This window comes from Penicillium taxi (assembly GCF_028828555.1).
Source record: "Penicillium taxi strain IBT 34144 chromosome Unknown utg000006l_segment0_segment0, whole genome shotgun sequence".
Classification (NCBI taxonomy): Eukaryota; Fungi; Ascomycota; class Eurotiomycetes; order Eurotiales; family Aspergillaceae; genus Penicillium; species Penicillium taxi.
The window spans coordinates 2,177,106-2,191,622 of record NW_026643208.1 but is presented as its reverse complement, the minus strand read 5'-3'; the positions used below and the strand labels follow the sequence as shown (position 1 = coordinate 2,191,622).

Sequence of the window (14,517 nt, the reverse complement as noted above, 5' to 3'; positions counted from 1 at the left end):
ACCAGCTACGTTACCATGCAGAAAGAGACCAAAGTGATGATGATGTAATGAGATTTTTCTGTTGTAATATGTGAACAAGCCCATGAAATGGAATTAGAGATGCCAAGGTCAGCTACTTTCTGGGCAGACCAAAAGGCATACACTCTGAAGACAAATCTTGACTGAGCCATTCTCTCAGGTACGAGGGTAATAAGTTCTACCGCGAAATAACCCATAAAACTGAAAACATAATCTTATCCGACCTCACCCGGCGCTCACCCGGCGCTCACCCATACAAAGATCTGGCTTATAGTGGGGCTTATAGGTCGGCATTCTAATAGAGAAGAGCTTTCATAGAGCAACAAAAATCAAGTGAAACTATAAAGCGCAAAAATGGTAATGAAAGCCAAAAACCGTAGCTAAATGTACTTCGTGATGGCCCTCTTCTCCTAATTAAGCATCTTTATATCACCGAAACTATATCGGAGATGGTTGTAGGACAGAAAGGGTGCAGTTGTGTTAGATCCTATCCCCCTCATCGAGGGCTAGTCGATCATTAAAGAGGGTTTTTAAGCAGACTTACCTCCGCATAACTATTTGTTGGGAGATCTTTCTCTTTACAAAAATAAAGATACAGTGTTTCCATCACTACAGACTTCATGGTACCGGAATTCTATACTGCAACAAATCAGACCACAGTTTTCCATCATCCATCAATTTTTCACCTCAATCAAGTGCATTTTCACTTTATTTTCACCTCACTTTTACCTCGCCTGGTTTTGAGGTTCAAGGGACAAGACTAGCCACCCGGGTATACTGTCAGTCCTCCCAGGCTTTACTCCGCTATTCTCAATGGAAGCAAAAATATGTGAGCTTTCCACCCATGATTCCAAAATTGTTGTAGTTGAATGCGCCTTTAACATTCGCAATGGTTTCAATTAAACTCGCAAGCAGGCTCGCCGCACGCCACTGGGTCATTGTGTCGCCAGGATGCAACTCTGTTCTGCCCATCTTTTCTTTGATCTGTGGTATTGCTCTAATTTTCTGCAGTACTAATATCAGAACTAATATCAGAAAGTTTCATCAAGAGCCTTGAAACCTTGAACCATATCTCCTTTTATACCATCCACCATCCTTCTCATGGTCCTTATCGTCGTTATCGTTATCTGTTGATCTGCGGAAATAAGGTTTGCACTGTATTGACTGTTGCCATTCCTTCCCCTCTCCGATATCTTTACTTACGGGATGCCACCAGATCGGCGAACTCAGAAAATAGTACGCGTCCGTACTGGATGCTGGACATGCAGACGGAGGAAGAAGAAGTGTGACGAGACCAGACCTATCTGTATTGGCTGCACTCGCAATCACTTGGCGTGTTCCTGGCCATCCATCCCAGGCCCTTGCAGCCATGAAAAGGAAATCACACCATCAAATGAAGACAAGGGATCAAGTCTTTCTCATGCTACTGATGAGCTAGAGGCGTTTTGTAATTCTGCCAGTCCTGCATCCCGACATTCTCCTGCATCTCAGCGGCATTCCTCGGTTTCTTCAAGTGGAAGTCAATCTGGAATTGTCAAGGAACTGGACGAGTCCACTCCCCCAGAGGAGCTAAATAGGTGGCTGATAATCCCTCCAAATGATCAAACTGCACTTTCATCGAACATGGTGGTAGCCAGTGTTCCACAAACTTTGTCAATGCTACCGGGATTTGACGCGGAGTCTCACCAGCTACTAAGCCATTATGTGAGCACAACGGCTGATATCATGGCCAATGGCTCAACACCCATTAATCCATTTCTGGTGCAAATTGTACCATTGGCATTTACGAGCGACATTTTGCTGCAACTAGTCATCACCCAAAGCGCTGCGCATCGGGCATTCCGGAGCCACGATGAATCCGACGCCGTGGCAGACGTCCACTACACTAAAGCTATTCGAATGTTTCGACGCGGAGTCTCTGACTTCATCGATGGGAAGGAGTCCAACCCCTTAATGTTGCTTATTGGGGCGCTTCTGATGTGCTTCACAGAGGTGGGTCCATTTCCACCCTTATCATGGCCAATCAACTAATACCCTCTTAGACGGCCAAAGGAGACATGACTGGGACAATCTTTGACCACTTGGCAGCAGCACATTCGTTACTTATAAAGCTACTAGGACTGAACGATGCTGCTATTCCAAGAGAGTTGAAAGATTTTGTAGTCGAATACTACACATACACCGCTAGTGTGAGCATGATCTCTATAGATGCGCGTCTGAGTGGACAGATTTTTCTGAATTTTGATTTGGCGCAACAAGCACGACTACTATTAAGGACACAATATGTCGGAAATTTATGTGGCTGCTGGCTGGAACTTTTGATATTAGTTCCATGCATCTTTGAACTCGGCCGACAGTGGATGATGGACGAGGCACCGCCCATGGTTCCGACCGCGGATGAAATCGCCACCTTCGCGTCAATACAAGCACAGATATTACGCTGGTCACCGTATTCATTCGTTGATGCAGAGGTGTATCTGGCTGGATTGATCTTCCAACAAGCCATGCTCATCTATCTCTACACCTCACTGGGTGGATATGCATATGCGCGTGATGGGATGTATAAAAACCTGATCAGAGCTGCAGTTAGAGAGGCAATGGCCTACCTGGAAGAGTTGACACCCAGTGCCAGAGTCAATTCGGGTATGTGCTGGCCCATTGCTGTTGTCGGCTCCTGTCTTGAAAGCGTCGACCTGCAGAACCGCCTTCGAACAAGAACGAAGACGATGGCCAGGCATTTTGGCCTGGGAAATATGCATCGAACTCTGCAGCTGCTCGAGGCGATGTGGGAACTACCTGCTGTAGAAACAGGGCCGTGGAATATATGTCGGACGATGCAGGACAAGCAAATCTGGATTTCATTCGCATGAGCTCAACATTTCGACTTGAATCTGGAATTTGGTCAATGAGTTTCAAATATATGGTCCAGTATACTCCTGCTTCTGTGTCAAGGCCAATAGTTAATCCGCTATCCACCGCGAAGTTCGCGTGGACAAGGCTTTCATCACTATCCAGGAAGATGATAGAGTGATCAATCGCCTCGCCAAAGCGACCGCTATGGAAGTGTACTTCGCGACATAAATGCTGAGTCAGTCCTATAGAAAAGATGTGCTACATCATGAGCATGCTGCAGCATCGCAGCTTCAATGCGTGCAGTCAGACTCTGCCATCCGTCTTCCCATGTCCCCGGAAACTGCGCACATCTGCTTCGAACCAGACAGGTTTGAAATGTTTATTGTATGGCAGATACAGGAACTTCCTTCAATTCGCCTTCCTTCAATCCAAACCGACCACAAATCAATGAAACCAATGCGTCTCAGATCTTTGTTTCGCTCGAGACATCGAAGAATCTGGGGTTGACTCCGTGCTGGGCGGGATAACTAGGCTGACTTTGTCCGGGTCGTGGTGATACCTCTATTGTATGATCGGAGGACAGAGGCGCCCTCACCGAGCATGATGATGGTGGTTCGAAGGCCCATACCAATATGTTTCCTCATGTTGAAGGGGGAATGCCATACCGCGACAGTAGCGCCGTGAGACAACTATGCTTTCAAGCCTACCAACACAATGAAAATGTGAGATGAGAAGGGACAAATTATAACTCAGAAAAAGAGCCTTTTTGATATTAATCATACTATATTGTAATTAGGTTAGTACCTAAATAAGCCTCACTATTATATATCGTTACTCCATGAAAATTCCGCGGTCATCCGGCGGCCGTCGTATCGCATATCGAACCAGCTGCGATATCTCCTTGCGGTTTTTTGCATGTGGGTTACGAGAATTATCATCTCTTGGCTAACCTCATATCCTGGATTCTGGTACCGCGCTTATCCGGACCGCGGTGTGGGGCTGATAAGTGCATGGAACTCCTCCAGATATGCTGAGGATGGAGTAGAGTTATGAGGCATTGTGTTTCCCATCTGTAAAACCCGTAGCTTTTAAATGAGCGATGTGAAAGTTTGGTTATTCTGGTATATAAATATTGAATGAAGTTGCGGGTTGACTGGAATCAAGACATGATTCCAGGAAAAAGTCTTACTCTTCCATTCATATAAATCATATCTAAAGCGGTCTACGCATAATTCACAATATGTCTAATCTAAGCCGAAACTCCCTTGACGTGGTAGCTCTTCAACTTGACAAATCCGTCGTAGCCACGGGGTCCAAGGGTACAGCCGAGACCAGAGGCTTTCCAGCCAGTCCAGGCAAGGTCCTGCGATAAATTAGCACTGCACCGAAGGCAGGAAAGAAAGGAGAAAGAACTTACAGGACTGGGATAATCACAGCGGTTAATAAACACTGTACCGGCTTCAATGCTATCGATCAATTCTTCGCCGCGGGCGATATCCTTTGTCCAGACACTAGCTGTCAGACCGTAGTCACTGTCGTTCATCAATGCAACAGCCTCTTCATCACTAGACACTTTCATAATAGGCATGACAGGACCAAATGTCTCTTCTTTCATGGTAATCATGTTGTGGCTGACATTGGTCAGAACGACGGGTGCGATGAAGTTGCCCTTCTTAGCCGTCTTAGCCAGAGTGAAAGTTTCATTTTCGGGAGTTGAGTTGACAGCGCCCTTGCTGATGGCTTCGTCGATGTGAGATTGGATCTTCTCCTTTGCTGCAGCTGAGACGACGGGGCCAGTAGTTGTGGTCTCATCCAATGGATCTCCCAATTTGTAGCTGCGGAATATTAGCGAAATACTTTAATAAGTGAATATTAAAGACTCACTTCTTGAGTTCCTCCTGCACGTAGCGGACAAATTCATCGTAAATCTTTTCATGCACGTATACTCGCTCCACGGAGCAGCAACTTTGTCCGGAATTGAAAACAGCTCCGTCTACCAGGTTCTCGGCAACATCCTTAACGTCAACGTCTTCGCGTACATAGGCAGGGTCGTTACCACCCAGCTCGAGGTTGATAGGCTTAATCTGACGGGCTGTAGCCTCGCGCAGTCTAATACCACCAAGAGTTGAACCAGTGAAAGAAACAGATTGGATCTGAGGAAGCTGGGCAACTTGGTCTAAAACGTCCAAGCTGCCGATGTGCGCAACCTGAAGCACGTCCTTTGGTAGGCCAGCTTCAGTGAAGATTTCAAAGATTCTGTCTCCAAAAATCGGTGTCTGTGGTGAGACGCGCAGGATGACAGAGTCACCGGCCAGAAGTGCTGGTACAAGAGCATTAATAAGAGTCAGGTATGGGTACTGTCGTACTGGTTAGCTACTTGTCAAGTCGTAGGAGGGGAAGGCCAAGTCGCACATTCCAGGCTGAAGCAATCAGCACCGGGCCGACGGGGACCTGCTTCACAAAGCGCTTGAAGCCGGCTTCTGACTTTCCGGGAAGATCGGCAAGACTCTTCTCTGCGATGTCGAGCAGGTGGTTTGCACGCATAATGGCGGTCTTGATTTCACCCGCACAGTACCGAATGGGACGACCCATCTGGATGGTGATTTCCTTGGCCAGCACATCGAGCCGTTGTTCAATGATATCGAGGGCCTTCTTGACGATATCCTTCTTCTTGTCGAGTGGGATGGTGCGATATGACTCGAAGGCCTTCTTGGAGGCTATGGCAATAGTCTTGGCTTCTTCGAGAGATGTGCCCGGCTTGTCGAAGATGACTTCGTGTGTGGAGGGGGAGATGGTGCGGATTTGGTTGGACATTTTGAAATTGGAGAGTCTTCGGTATAAATCTGCGTGAATTGATGGGGAGGTTTGAGGGATATTAGAGGAGGGGTGGGTTTTAAATACGTGGGTCGACTTCAGAACTGATAAGGCTTATCGTGTTGCCGCGCATCATCCCAAATTAGTAACTCATATTATGATCGTTCGCGGTTAACTACGTTGCCTATACTGATTCTTTGATAAATTGAACATCTTCCCTGCTATTGTTTTCCCATCGTGCGGCTTGTTCACTCTCAAAATTCATCCTTAAACGTTTTGTCGTTGAAACCCCCGTTGTCGTGCTTGGTCTCTAACAGACAGGACATGATAAAATCGTTGAATTCAGTATGAGCCTGTACAGTCAACAGGCGCATAGGCATATAAAGCCCATGTATAGCACACATAGGACTACTACCGAGATTGTTATAGCCCTCAGGAATGTCCATGACAATATCCCGGTGCATTTGATGAGGATGCTAAGGTTTGTTAGAGTACGGGGACTAGTTATAGATTAATTGCTTCATTTCCAATTGATCTCGACCAAATAACTTCTGTCCAGCTTCAGTGAGGAATATCCCGTTGACGGAGACCTCCTATTCATCGCTTCGACCGACACGCGCACCCAAGGTCCGCGCTAGGATCTGGTGTCCGAAGCCAATTCCAGCGAGGAGTTTCTTGTGAAAGCTCACAATATCTCGGATATATTCAGTGAGATTGAGGATCCATGAGGCATCATTGAATGTATCGTGCTCTGCTAGGCTATAAGATATATGAATTAATGCTGTATATTCAAGGCACTTACTGCTTCCAAACATCGACCTGTTACTGGTTTAGATAGACCAAGTTATCTACAACATTCCACTTGCTGATCTGAATTTTTATAGAAAAGTTGGATGATTATCACTTTTCTTCAATAACCGCCTGAAGATATCTTGACCGACAGGATCGTCGTGTCACGCTCGAGGACAGAGACGCGAAGAGAAGTCGACATTATGTGCAATTAATTGAGAGGATGGTATAGAAAGATCGAGCAACTGCTGATGCTTCATTGACTTGATCATCCTTTCTTCACGCTATGTGGGGCTGCGCGGACCGCGATGGATCTTCGCCAAAATTACAGCATGTGTGCACCACATCAGACATCAGACATGGACTGTTCATGGGTGTACCAACTCCATCTTTATAGTGCGATCTCTGACTCAAAAATTAAAATGATTTAAAAGGTGCTTGGTTGGAGTCAAGTCATCGAGTTACAGTCTACAGAAAGCAATTGAGCTTCCCGACTTTGAATCGATTTCTAATCACAAGAATAGTTGAATTCTTTTCCGTTCTGCTTATATCTAGTGAAAATACTCACCTCGCTTCCAGCTCCGACTGTATGACTATCTAGTTACCAGTTAACAATGGTGTCGACCGTTGGACCTAATCATATTTTCGCCGAATATATTTTCGGCTCATGCGAGCTCGTAAAACATCTACGGATTGTTGTCGTTCAATATGAATTTGAAAAGTGTGATACGTAAAAGATGTACAATACGCAAGATGAATTGCGAATACTTGAATGATAACTATAGCGTTGAATTGAAGAGTCGAAGAATGATCCGAGATATCTCTATCATATGAAGAGGGAATTTCTGAAAACCAAGGCAGCAATGCCTTTCATTCTGCGGATACTCGGTCAGAAGCTTGACAAAAACTCAGCCGAATATTCACTTGGACTAGTTCGTTAAATGGCTGTATGCCTTATGCACCATGTAGTATTAGACGATATTTCTTTCACCCACACGTTCGGGCTATAGGTTGATGAAAGCAGAGTCTGAAAAATAGGAACGTTCTTTTGCATCCATCTAATGGGTAAGTCATTTTTAAAACTCAGCATTCTTCTGATATTGTAAGATATGGAGTCTATTTAATGGATTGATTCAAATTTGAAAATGGCATGAATTGAATTGGGAAAATGATAGTGCTTCATTGTTTGATGTCATAAGTGCAACTGACGACATTAAAATATGTCTCAGCTAATTCTGACCCCCAGAAGCGGTGACAAATAAAGAAAAAAGGTAGAGAGATGTCACCAAGAACTTCAAATCATATCCTGTGGGAGAACGCCAGACGCAATAACTGTGTCCGAGAAGTTAAACCAGCTGGATATAAAGGCGCTGCAGCATCTCGCGGCGGACATAGACGAAGGAGTCCTTGCCAGCGTCTGAGAGGCCATGGTAGGCCAAGCGAAGGTGTTGCAAGGCTTGCTTAGCCTTCTCGTTGTAATCCTCAAGATCAAGCTTGAACATTTGATGACCGAGGGTAGACGCATCGGGGTAGTCACGCTCAATGATTTGTTTGGTGGTATTGATCGAGTCATTTAGGCTATCGTATTGCTGAAGAAGCACACAGACGGCTCTCACAGCGGGGCTCATGAGAAGATCGCCGTCGTTTGACATGTCCTGATGGAGAGTTCAGATTGTTAGACAATTCAAACATCTTAACTGAATAAGACTTACGACGAATGTAAACAATGAGAGGAGGAACTGGTAGATATGGTGAGCTCTCAATAATATGTTGAATCGAAGACGGTGGATTATAGGGAAATTGTGGATGCAGAAAAAGAAAAAGAAGTGTTGGGAGAAGTGAGAGTATGTGAGAGGAAAATAGGCCCCCAGGCACACTCACACTGAGCGCCTATTAGGCATATCTCAGTCGAAAGAACTTCTTCAAGATTGATTCTGTTACAGATGGTCTCGAATTAAAGCTCTACTTTCTTGCTTATAGTATTTCGATTCACCAATGAATGACTAAAATCATTCAATTTGAGAGGAGATTTTCATTTTCAGAAAAGATGAAAGAGAGCGACTATTTGGCAATCTACTTTTGAATTATGGCTTTTTCTATTTCTTGGTCTACCAGCCCGAGTGAAAAGTATTCACAAATCTCGAGACCTTAATCATTGTAGAGTTTTTATTCTATGAAGCAGGCGAAGTGAAGCAAAGCGATCATGGAATGATCTAGATCGGAACCTCTGGTCTTCTTCTTGGATAGACATATTTCAACTTCAATAAGTATATTTATTGAAGAGTAAAGTGACTTAGCAATCGAGGAGTGTGGCATATAATATGTGTGCTTTTCGATATAGTCCATTCCAATTTTGTTGCAATCTTGGAATCACATGGAATTCAATCAACAACACCAATAGCCAACTACATTCATGATATTTGACTCTCGATTTCACTCTTTAGCTGTTTAGTTTAGATTTCTGAGACTAATTACTAAAGAAGTTGGCCATATTCAAAAAGGTTCTAATTACAGGCATAACCTATAAAAGGTTCTACTTATCTAATCCCATGTGACTTTAGTGTACATGGATAAAGCACCACTTAACGATGATTATGCTAGACTAGTGCAGGATCGATTCTCTCCAAGAACGTTGTTTAGAGTGGCGCTTTTTAACATATGGACCTGGAGGTTCTAGTCGGTGGGTTTCTTGCTGGGGAAACAACGGTGTACCTAAAAAACTAGCTCTTCATAGGTTTTATAGGATACATATATCTAAATTTTTAATACTTGTTCAAAATAAAATCACATTATCCGACATAAATCGAAATAATGGCGTCCATCAGTAAATAACACTTGTGTAATTTTTTTGATTCCATCAACAATCAGTTTCACGTTATTCTCCTAGATTTACCACAGCTGAAAAGGAAGGAAAAAGGAAAGAGTGTCCACCTTTCAAATCAGTTTCTCGCCTGCCATTTGTACACCCCTAGCTCAAGGAGGATTTGAGATAGCTATCAGACCATGAAGTATTTCCATTATTTGCCTCAATTGTTGAATTTTGAATTAGAAAATGAGGCTAATATCTTAGCGAAGATCTTAAAATCACTGCCATCGAGGCCGGGTTTACTTTATTTCTGCCTCATTCACAAAACTAGAATGATTGAACTTGAAGCATCTCAAAACAAGGCAAAACAACCTGAGCATCTAGATTTGCTTATTTACTCTCATTGTGGTTCTCTAGGTCATTTTACGGTTCAAATAGCTGTCTTGTTTTCGAGTACTAGTATGTGCGAAGTGTGTAATGGTTTAAGATGTACTTTCTATTTTCTAGTTCTATGGAGTTATAGTATGTCAAAGGACCGATTCCAAGTTTAGTTTAGTGCATTAGTAGTCAGATTCTGTAACTAGCATTAGACATGTTCATTGGGTTGGGTATGGGTTTGAAGTGAAACCCATACCCAGCCCATAAACCCATTTTTTTGCCAAGACTTTTATTTCACGTGATATTTATCGCCTAGTACTAGATTGAGTAAAATTCAGGCACTAAGGCACTAAGTACCCTAATATAGTTTAGGTTGAGGCAAAATTCAGGCATTAAGGCATAAAAAATACCCATACCCAACCCATGCACATGTCTAACTAGCATTACCGCCAGATCATTGCTTAGTTGAACACACACACACACACACACACACACACACACACATATTTGACTATTCTGTTCCTACTTGCTCGCACGAATCCACTATTCAGTTCCATTTGACATAGTATCATGTGGTTTTGTCAGATCAGCTGTTATTGGTTCCAACAATTATACAAGTGGGGCGTAGATCAGGGTCTTGTCACGCGATCAATCGTTACCTCAATGCCAAATACTCAAGAGCACCACTCTGAGGGATAATACGTGAAGTATATGTGAAAGGTATAATTCTCAATTTCTCATTAGGGATGTTAGGCAGATGGCAGATACTATCTGCCATCTGCCAACTCTGCCACCCCTTTTTGGTATAGCAGATAAAATGGCAGATATTAGTCATCTCCGCCATCTGCATCTGCCATCCAAAAAATGGCAGATATGGCAGATGTATCTGCCAATTATCATACGATATCATGTGATTATAATATCGCTAGACAATTTTCTTCTACCCTGGTATAAACTTATAACGGCGTGGGTTGCAAGAAGGCTGAGAGAGGCAATGGACTCTCTACATAAGCTGGCTGAACCAGCTGTCAGGGAAGCAGGGGTTCCCCGGATAAGCTAGTTAGAGATTTGCCACTTCCTGATGTATTTAACTCTCTGAGGTCTTTGGACTCTTGAAGGAGTTCAAGAGTTGTTCTTGTCCCCAATTTACCCTAGTGGAATTGAGCCCTATGGGATACCACACCCACACCTCCGTCCTCTGGTAGCCTTCTCATAATAGTTCTTCTCTTGTTTACGGTAGCCCAACCGCATTGGACTCTAACCCTTACAAAACTATCATTCTTCTCTTATTATATTTCATGGATATGGAGTCAAATAGACAAGTGACTCGTGGTAATGGGACTGCGCCAACTGGTTCCTATAATATTCTTGAAAATGGATTCGATGCTCTTGAAGATCCATCTCAAAACGAACTGACTGTAAGGGTTAGAGTCCAATGCGGTTGGGCTACCGTCAACAAGAGAAGAACTATTATGAGAAGGCTACCAGAGGACGGAGGTGTGGGTGTGGTATCCCATAGGGCTCAATTCCACTAGGGTAAATTGGGGACAAGAACAACTCTTGAACTCCTTCAAGAGTCCAAAGACCTCAGAGAGTTAAATACATCAGGAAGTGGCAAATCTCTAACTAGCTTATCCGGGGAACCCCTGCTTCCCTGACAGCTGGTTCAGCCAGCTTATGTAGAGAGTCCATTGCCTCTCTCAGCCTTCTTGCAACCCACGCCGTTACACTGACAACGCGTATTGAAAGCCAAGAATCCCTTTCTCAAGAGCCTTTTCTACCTTCTCTCTCTTCTCCATTATATCCTTCTATTGAATTGATACCATCAGTATCTCCTACCCCTTTCTCTCTTTCCCAGACACCAAAAACCTCAGGATTTCTTACCCCAAACCCAAAAAAGACTTCGAGTTCCTGGTGCTGGTCATACTTTAAGATGACTCAAGTTCAGAGGCAATGGGTTGTGAAGAAATCAGGGAAAGTCAAGCATCTTGATAACGATATTACTTGTGTTATGGCTATGCCTGATGGGACATTCTGTCCGTGGAGTACCTCTGAGAGTATACAACAAGGGGGTACAAGCAACCTTATTAGTCATCTTTCCACCTATGGGATCATACCATTAAAACCTGAGGCTAGTAATAGTATGATGAGCTATTTGAAAAGGGCTGATGAACCAGCTATATCTGATATTCTTGGTATAGCTATTTTACTATGGCATGACTTAAATACTTTTAATGATCATCTTTACTAATCTATCATTCTCTTTATTCAGGTCTCATCTCAACCGAAAACCTACCCTAGACCTTTATTGAGAACCCGTTCTTCCAGCGACTAGTTGAAGGCCCCAAAAAGACCAGGAAACTACCTTTCCGAACTCGACAAGGTCTTCGATCACATGCGGTTCAAGCCTTTAATAAGTATAAGTCTCGTGCCCAGCTAAGGGATTCCCTATCCTTAACATGCCGTACAATCGCTTTATCTCTAGATTATTGGAGTAGTCCAAATGGCTTTAGCATTCTTAGGGTCATTGGTCATTGGCTGACTAAGGATTTCCAGTACCAAGAAAAGATACTTGAATTCATAGCGCTTAAGGGGCATCATAGTGGTGAAAATCTAGCGAGTGCTATTTACTTACTACTTGATAAGCTTCAAATTTCTGAGAAGATTATCTCAATTACTACTGATAATGCTAGTAATAATGAGATAATGGTTAGGTGTCTAACCCAGCAAATAAAGTAAACAGAAAACCCTTGGTGGCAGCTTGATCGCGATAATAATAGAGAAGAGAGTGGAGAAGATAGGGAGGCTAAAGAAGAGGAGGAGGAGGATATTGAGGGGTTACATAGCTTTATTTATTGCTTTACCCATGTTCTTAACCTAATAGTAAAGAAGATTTTGAAAGTTCTAAAGATGTCACGGGGCGGGCAGGTGAATAGAATTATACTAGAACTGGACAGACAGTATTGCATTGACTGACAGGCTAAGACGAAGACGTAGCTTGAAGAGCTATATTCAGACAAGGTTCTGAGTTTACATGAGGTTGCGGGTCACGTGGCCCGCACTATCTAATCAATCAGTAGTCGTCTGAGCTGGCACCGTGATAGTATCCCCCTCCTTAGAGCCGAGCTCCGTAGAGGCGTAGACAGGACCTGGCTTGGACGGGTAGCGGAGGTGGAAGTTCTTCACTAACTGTCCATAATTTTCTAGGTGAGCAGCAGGCTCTTTAGTTGGGTCATCGTAACCGGTCCACTTAACCATGTATTTTAGACGTGGTGTTCCCCGGCGACCACGTTTCTCCCAGCGGGAGTCTAGGATCTCCTCTACCTCCTACTCGTCGATTCCGTCGACTTCGACAGGTGGGGCAGGTTCTTGTTGCTGCGCGGGAAGCGGGTTGTCGTCGGCAGGGCGTAATAAGGAGATGTTAAATACTGGGTGGATCATTATTCCAGGGGGAAGCTGTAAACGGCAGGCGTACGGGCTTAGAACTTCGGTGATTTCGAAGGGGCCTAAGTTCTTCTAGTCTAATTTCTTCTAGGGGCGACGGGTCTTGATGTTCTGGGCGTCTAACCAGACTTTCTGTCCTTTAGTGAACATTCGGGCAGGCTGGCGGTGACGGTTGGCGAATTCTTCGTGGCGAGCTTGGGCGGCCAGGATCTGGGCTCGTATAAAGTTCGTGATCTCCTCTATATAAGCCGCGAACCTCTCTGCATCGCGGGCGGCGGGGTGATTACTTAGGCGGATAGGCTCGAATCCAACGACTAGGTGTTGGCCGTAATTAGCAAAGAACGGGGTGACGCTAGTCGACTCGCTTTATACGGAGTTAGAGGCGAATTCGGCTAGCGGAAGCTAGTTAGCCCAGTCGTCCTGTAGGTAGTTTGTATAGGCTCGGAGGTACTGTTCTAGGATAGTATTAGCTCGCTCGGTCTGTCCATCTGTTTCCGGGTGAAAGGCAGTAGATAGCAGGCTCTTAGTCTTTAGGCGGGTCGTCAGGTGTTTCTAGAACTGGCTTATAAACTAGGGGCCTCTATCAGATATAATTATACAAGGGAGTCCATGTAGCTTCTAGATGTGTTTCAAGAACAGGCAGGCGAGGTCTTCAGCGTTATAGGTCCCGTGGTAGGCCAGGAAGTGTTTCATTTTAGTCAAGCGGCAGACTACTACCAAGATTGCGTCAAATCCTTGGCTCTTGGGCAGGTATATGATAAAGTCTATTGATAGATCTAGCTAGGCGCGGGCAGGGATCGGGAGTGGTCGTAAGACTCCTTGATGGGCTTCTCGGGACGGGGTAATTCTGCGATAGGTATGACAGTTTTTGGTCTATTGCTCGATATAATAGTAGAGGTTCGGCCAGTAGTACTCGCGAGATATAAGCTCGTATATCTTTGTGCGACCTAGGTGTCCTATTGCTGGGTTGTTATGGCAGAGTCGGGCTAGTTCAGCTTTAAGGTCGTCGTTATCTAGGACATAAATACGTCCTTGGTATAGCAGGTTGTTCCTATCTCTCACATAGTGCGCGAGCGTGATATCTAGGTGCCGGGTTTTCTTTTCGTCTAGGGCACTTAGGATTAACTGTAATATCTGGTCTCTTTGTAGGGCAGACTCGTATGCTTCCTTCACAGCGACTGGTAGTTCTAGCTGTAGTTTATCTACGAAGCGTATACTTCTTACTGTTTCTGTATCAGGTAGAGGCGGGTTAGGTTCTAGGCCTATTAGGGTGTCTAGTTTTAGGGTTAGAGGGGAGTCAGGCGGTGGTGAGGCAGGCGGGGTCAGTATTCCTAGTTCTCCTTGGATCTGGCTATCTAGGTTTTCGCGCTTTAGGATTATACGACTCTGGTGCTTTAGTCGTTTATCCCCTTCCT

General features: G+C 44.3%; 4 protein-coding genes across 4 annotated transcripts; 1 reads left to right on the top strand and 3 right to left on the bottom strand.

The window, feature by feature from the left end:
• Positions 1–1,224: 1,224 nt before the first annotated feature.
• On the top strand, positions 1,225–2,888 carry N7495_009906 (Zn(II)2Cys6 transcription factor; the record flags this gene model as incomplete). Its single annotated transcript, XM_057212557.1, has 2 exons — positions 1,225–2,010; positions 2,061–2,888. The coding sequence occupies 2 exons, from the start codon at positions 1,225–1,227 to the stop codon at positions 2,886–2,888; spliced, it is 1,614 nt and encodes a 537-aa protein (XP_057059420.1).
• Positions 2,889–4,120: 1,232 nt separating this feature from the next.
• On the bottom strand, positions 4,121–5,685 carry N7495_009905 (aldehyde dehydrogenase family protein; the record flags this gene model as incomplete). The annotated part of the gene is made up of 4 exons (XM_057212556.1): positions 4,121–4,234; positions 4,289–4,706; positions 4,756–5,228; positions 5,284–5,685. The coding sequence occupies 4 exons, from the start codon at positions 5,683–5,685 to the stop codon at positions 4,121–4,123; spliced, it is 1,407 nt and encodes a 468-aa protein (XP_057059419.1).
• Positions 5,686–5,939: 254 nt separating this feature from the next.
• Positions 5,940–6,676, bottom strand: N7495_009904 (uncharacterized protein; the record flags this gene model as incomplete). Its single annotated transcript, XM_057212555.1, has 3 exons — positions 5,940–6,161; positions 6,300–6,444; positions 6,627–6,676. 3 exons carry the CDS (start codon positions 6,674–6,676, stop codon positions 5,940–5,942), a joined length of 417 nt encoding a protein of 138 aa, XP_057059418.1.
• Positions 6,677–7,820: 1,144 nt separating this feature from the next.
• On the bottom strand, positions 7,821–8,126 carry N7495_009903 (uncharacterized protein; the record flags this gene model as incomplete). The annotated part of the gene is made up of 1 exon (XM_057212554.1): positions 7,821–8,126. One exon carries the CDS (start codon positions 8,124–8,126, stop codon positions 7,821–7,823), a length of 306 nt encoding a protein of 101 aa, XP_057059417.1.
• Between the last annotated feature and the right edge of the window lie 6,391 nt (positions 8,127–14,517).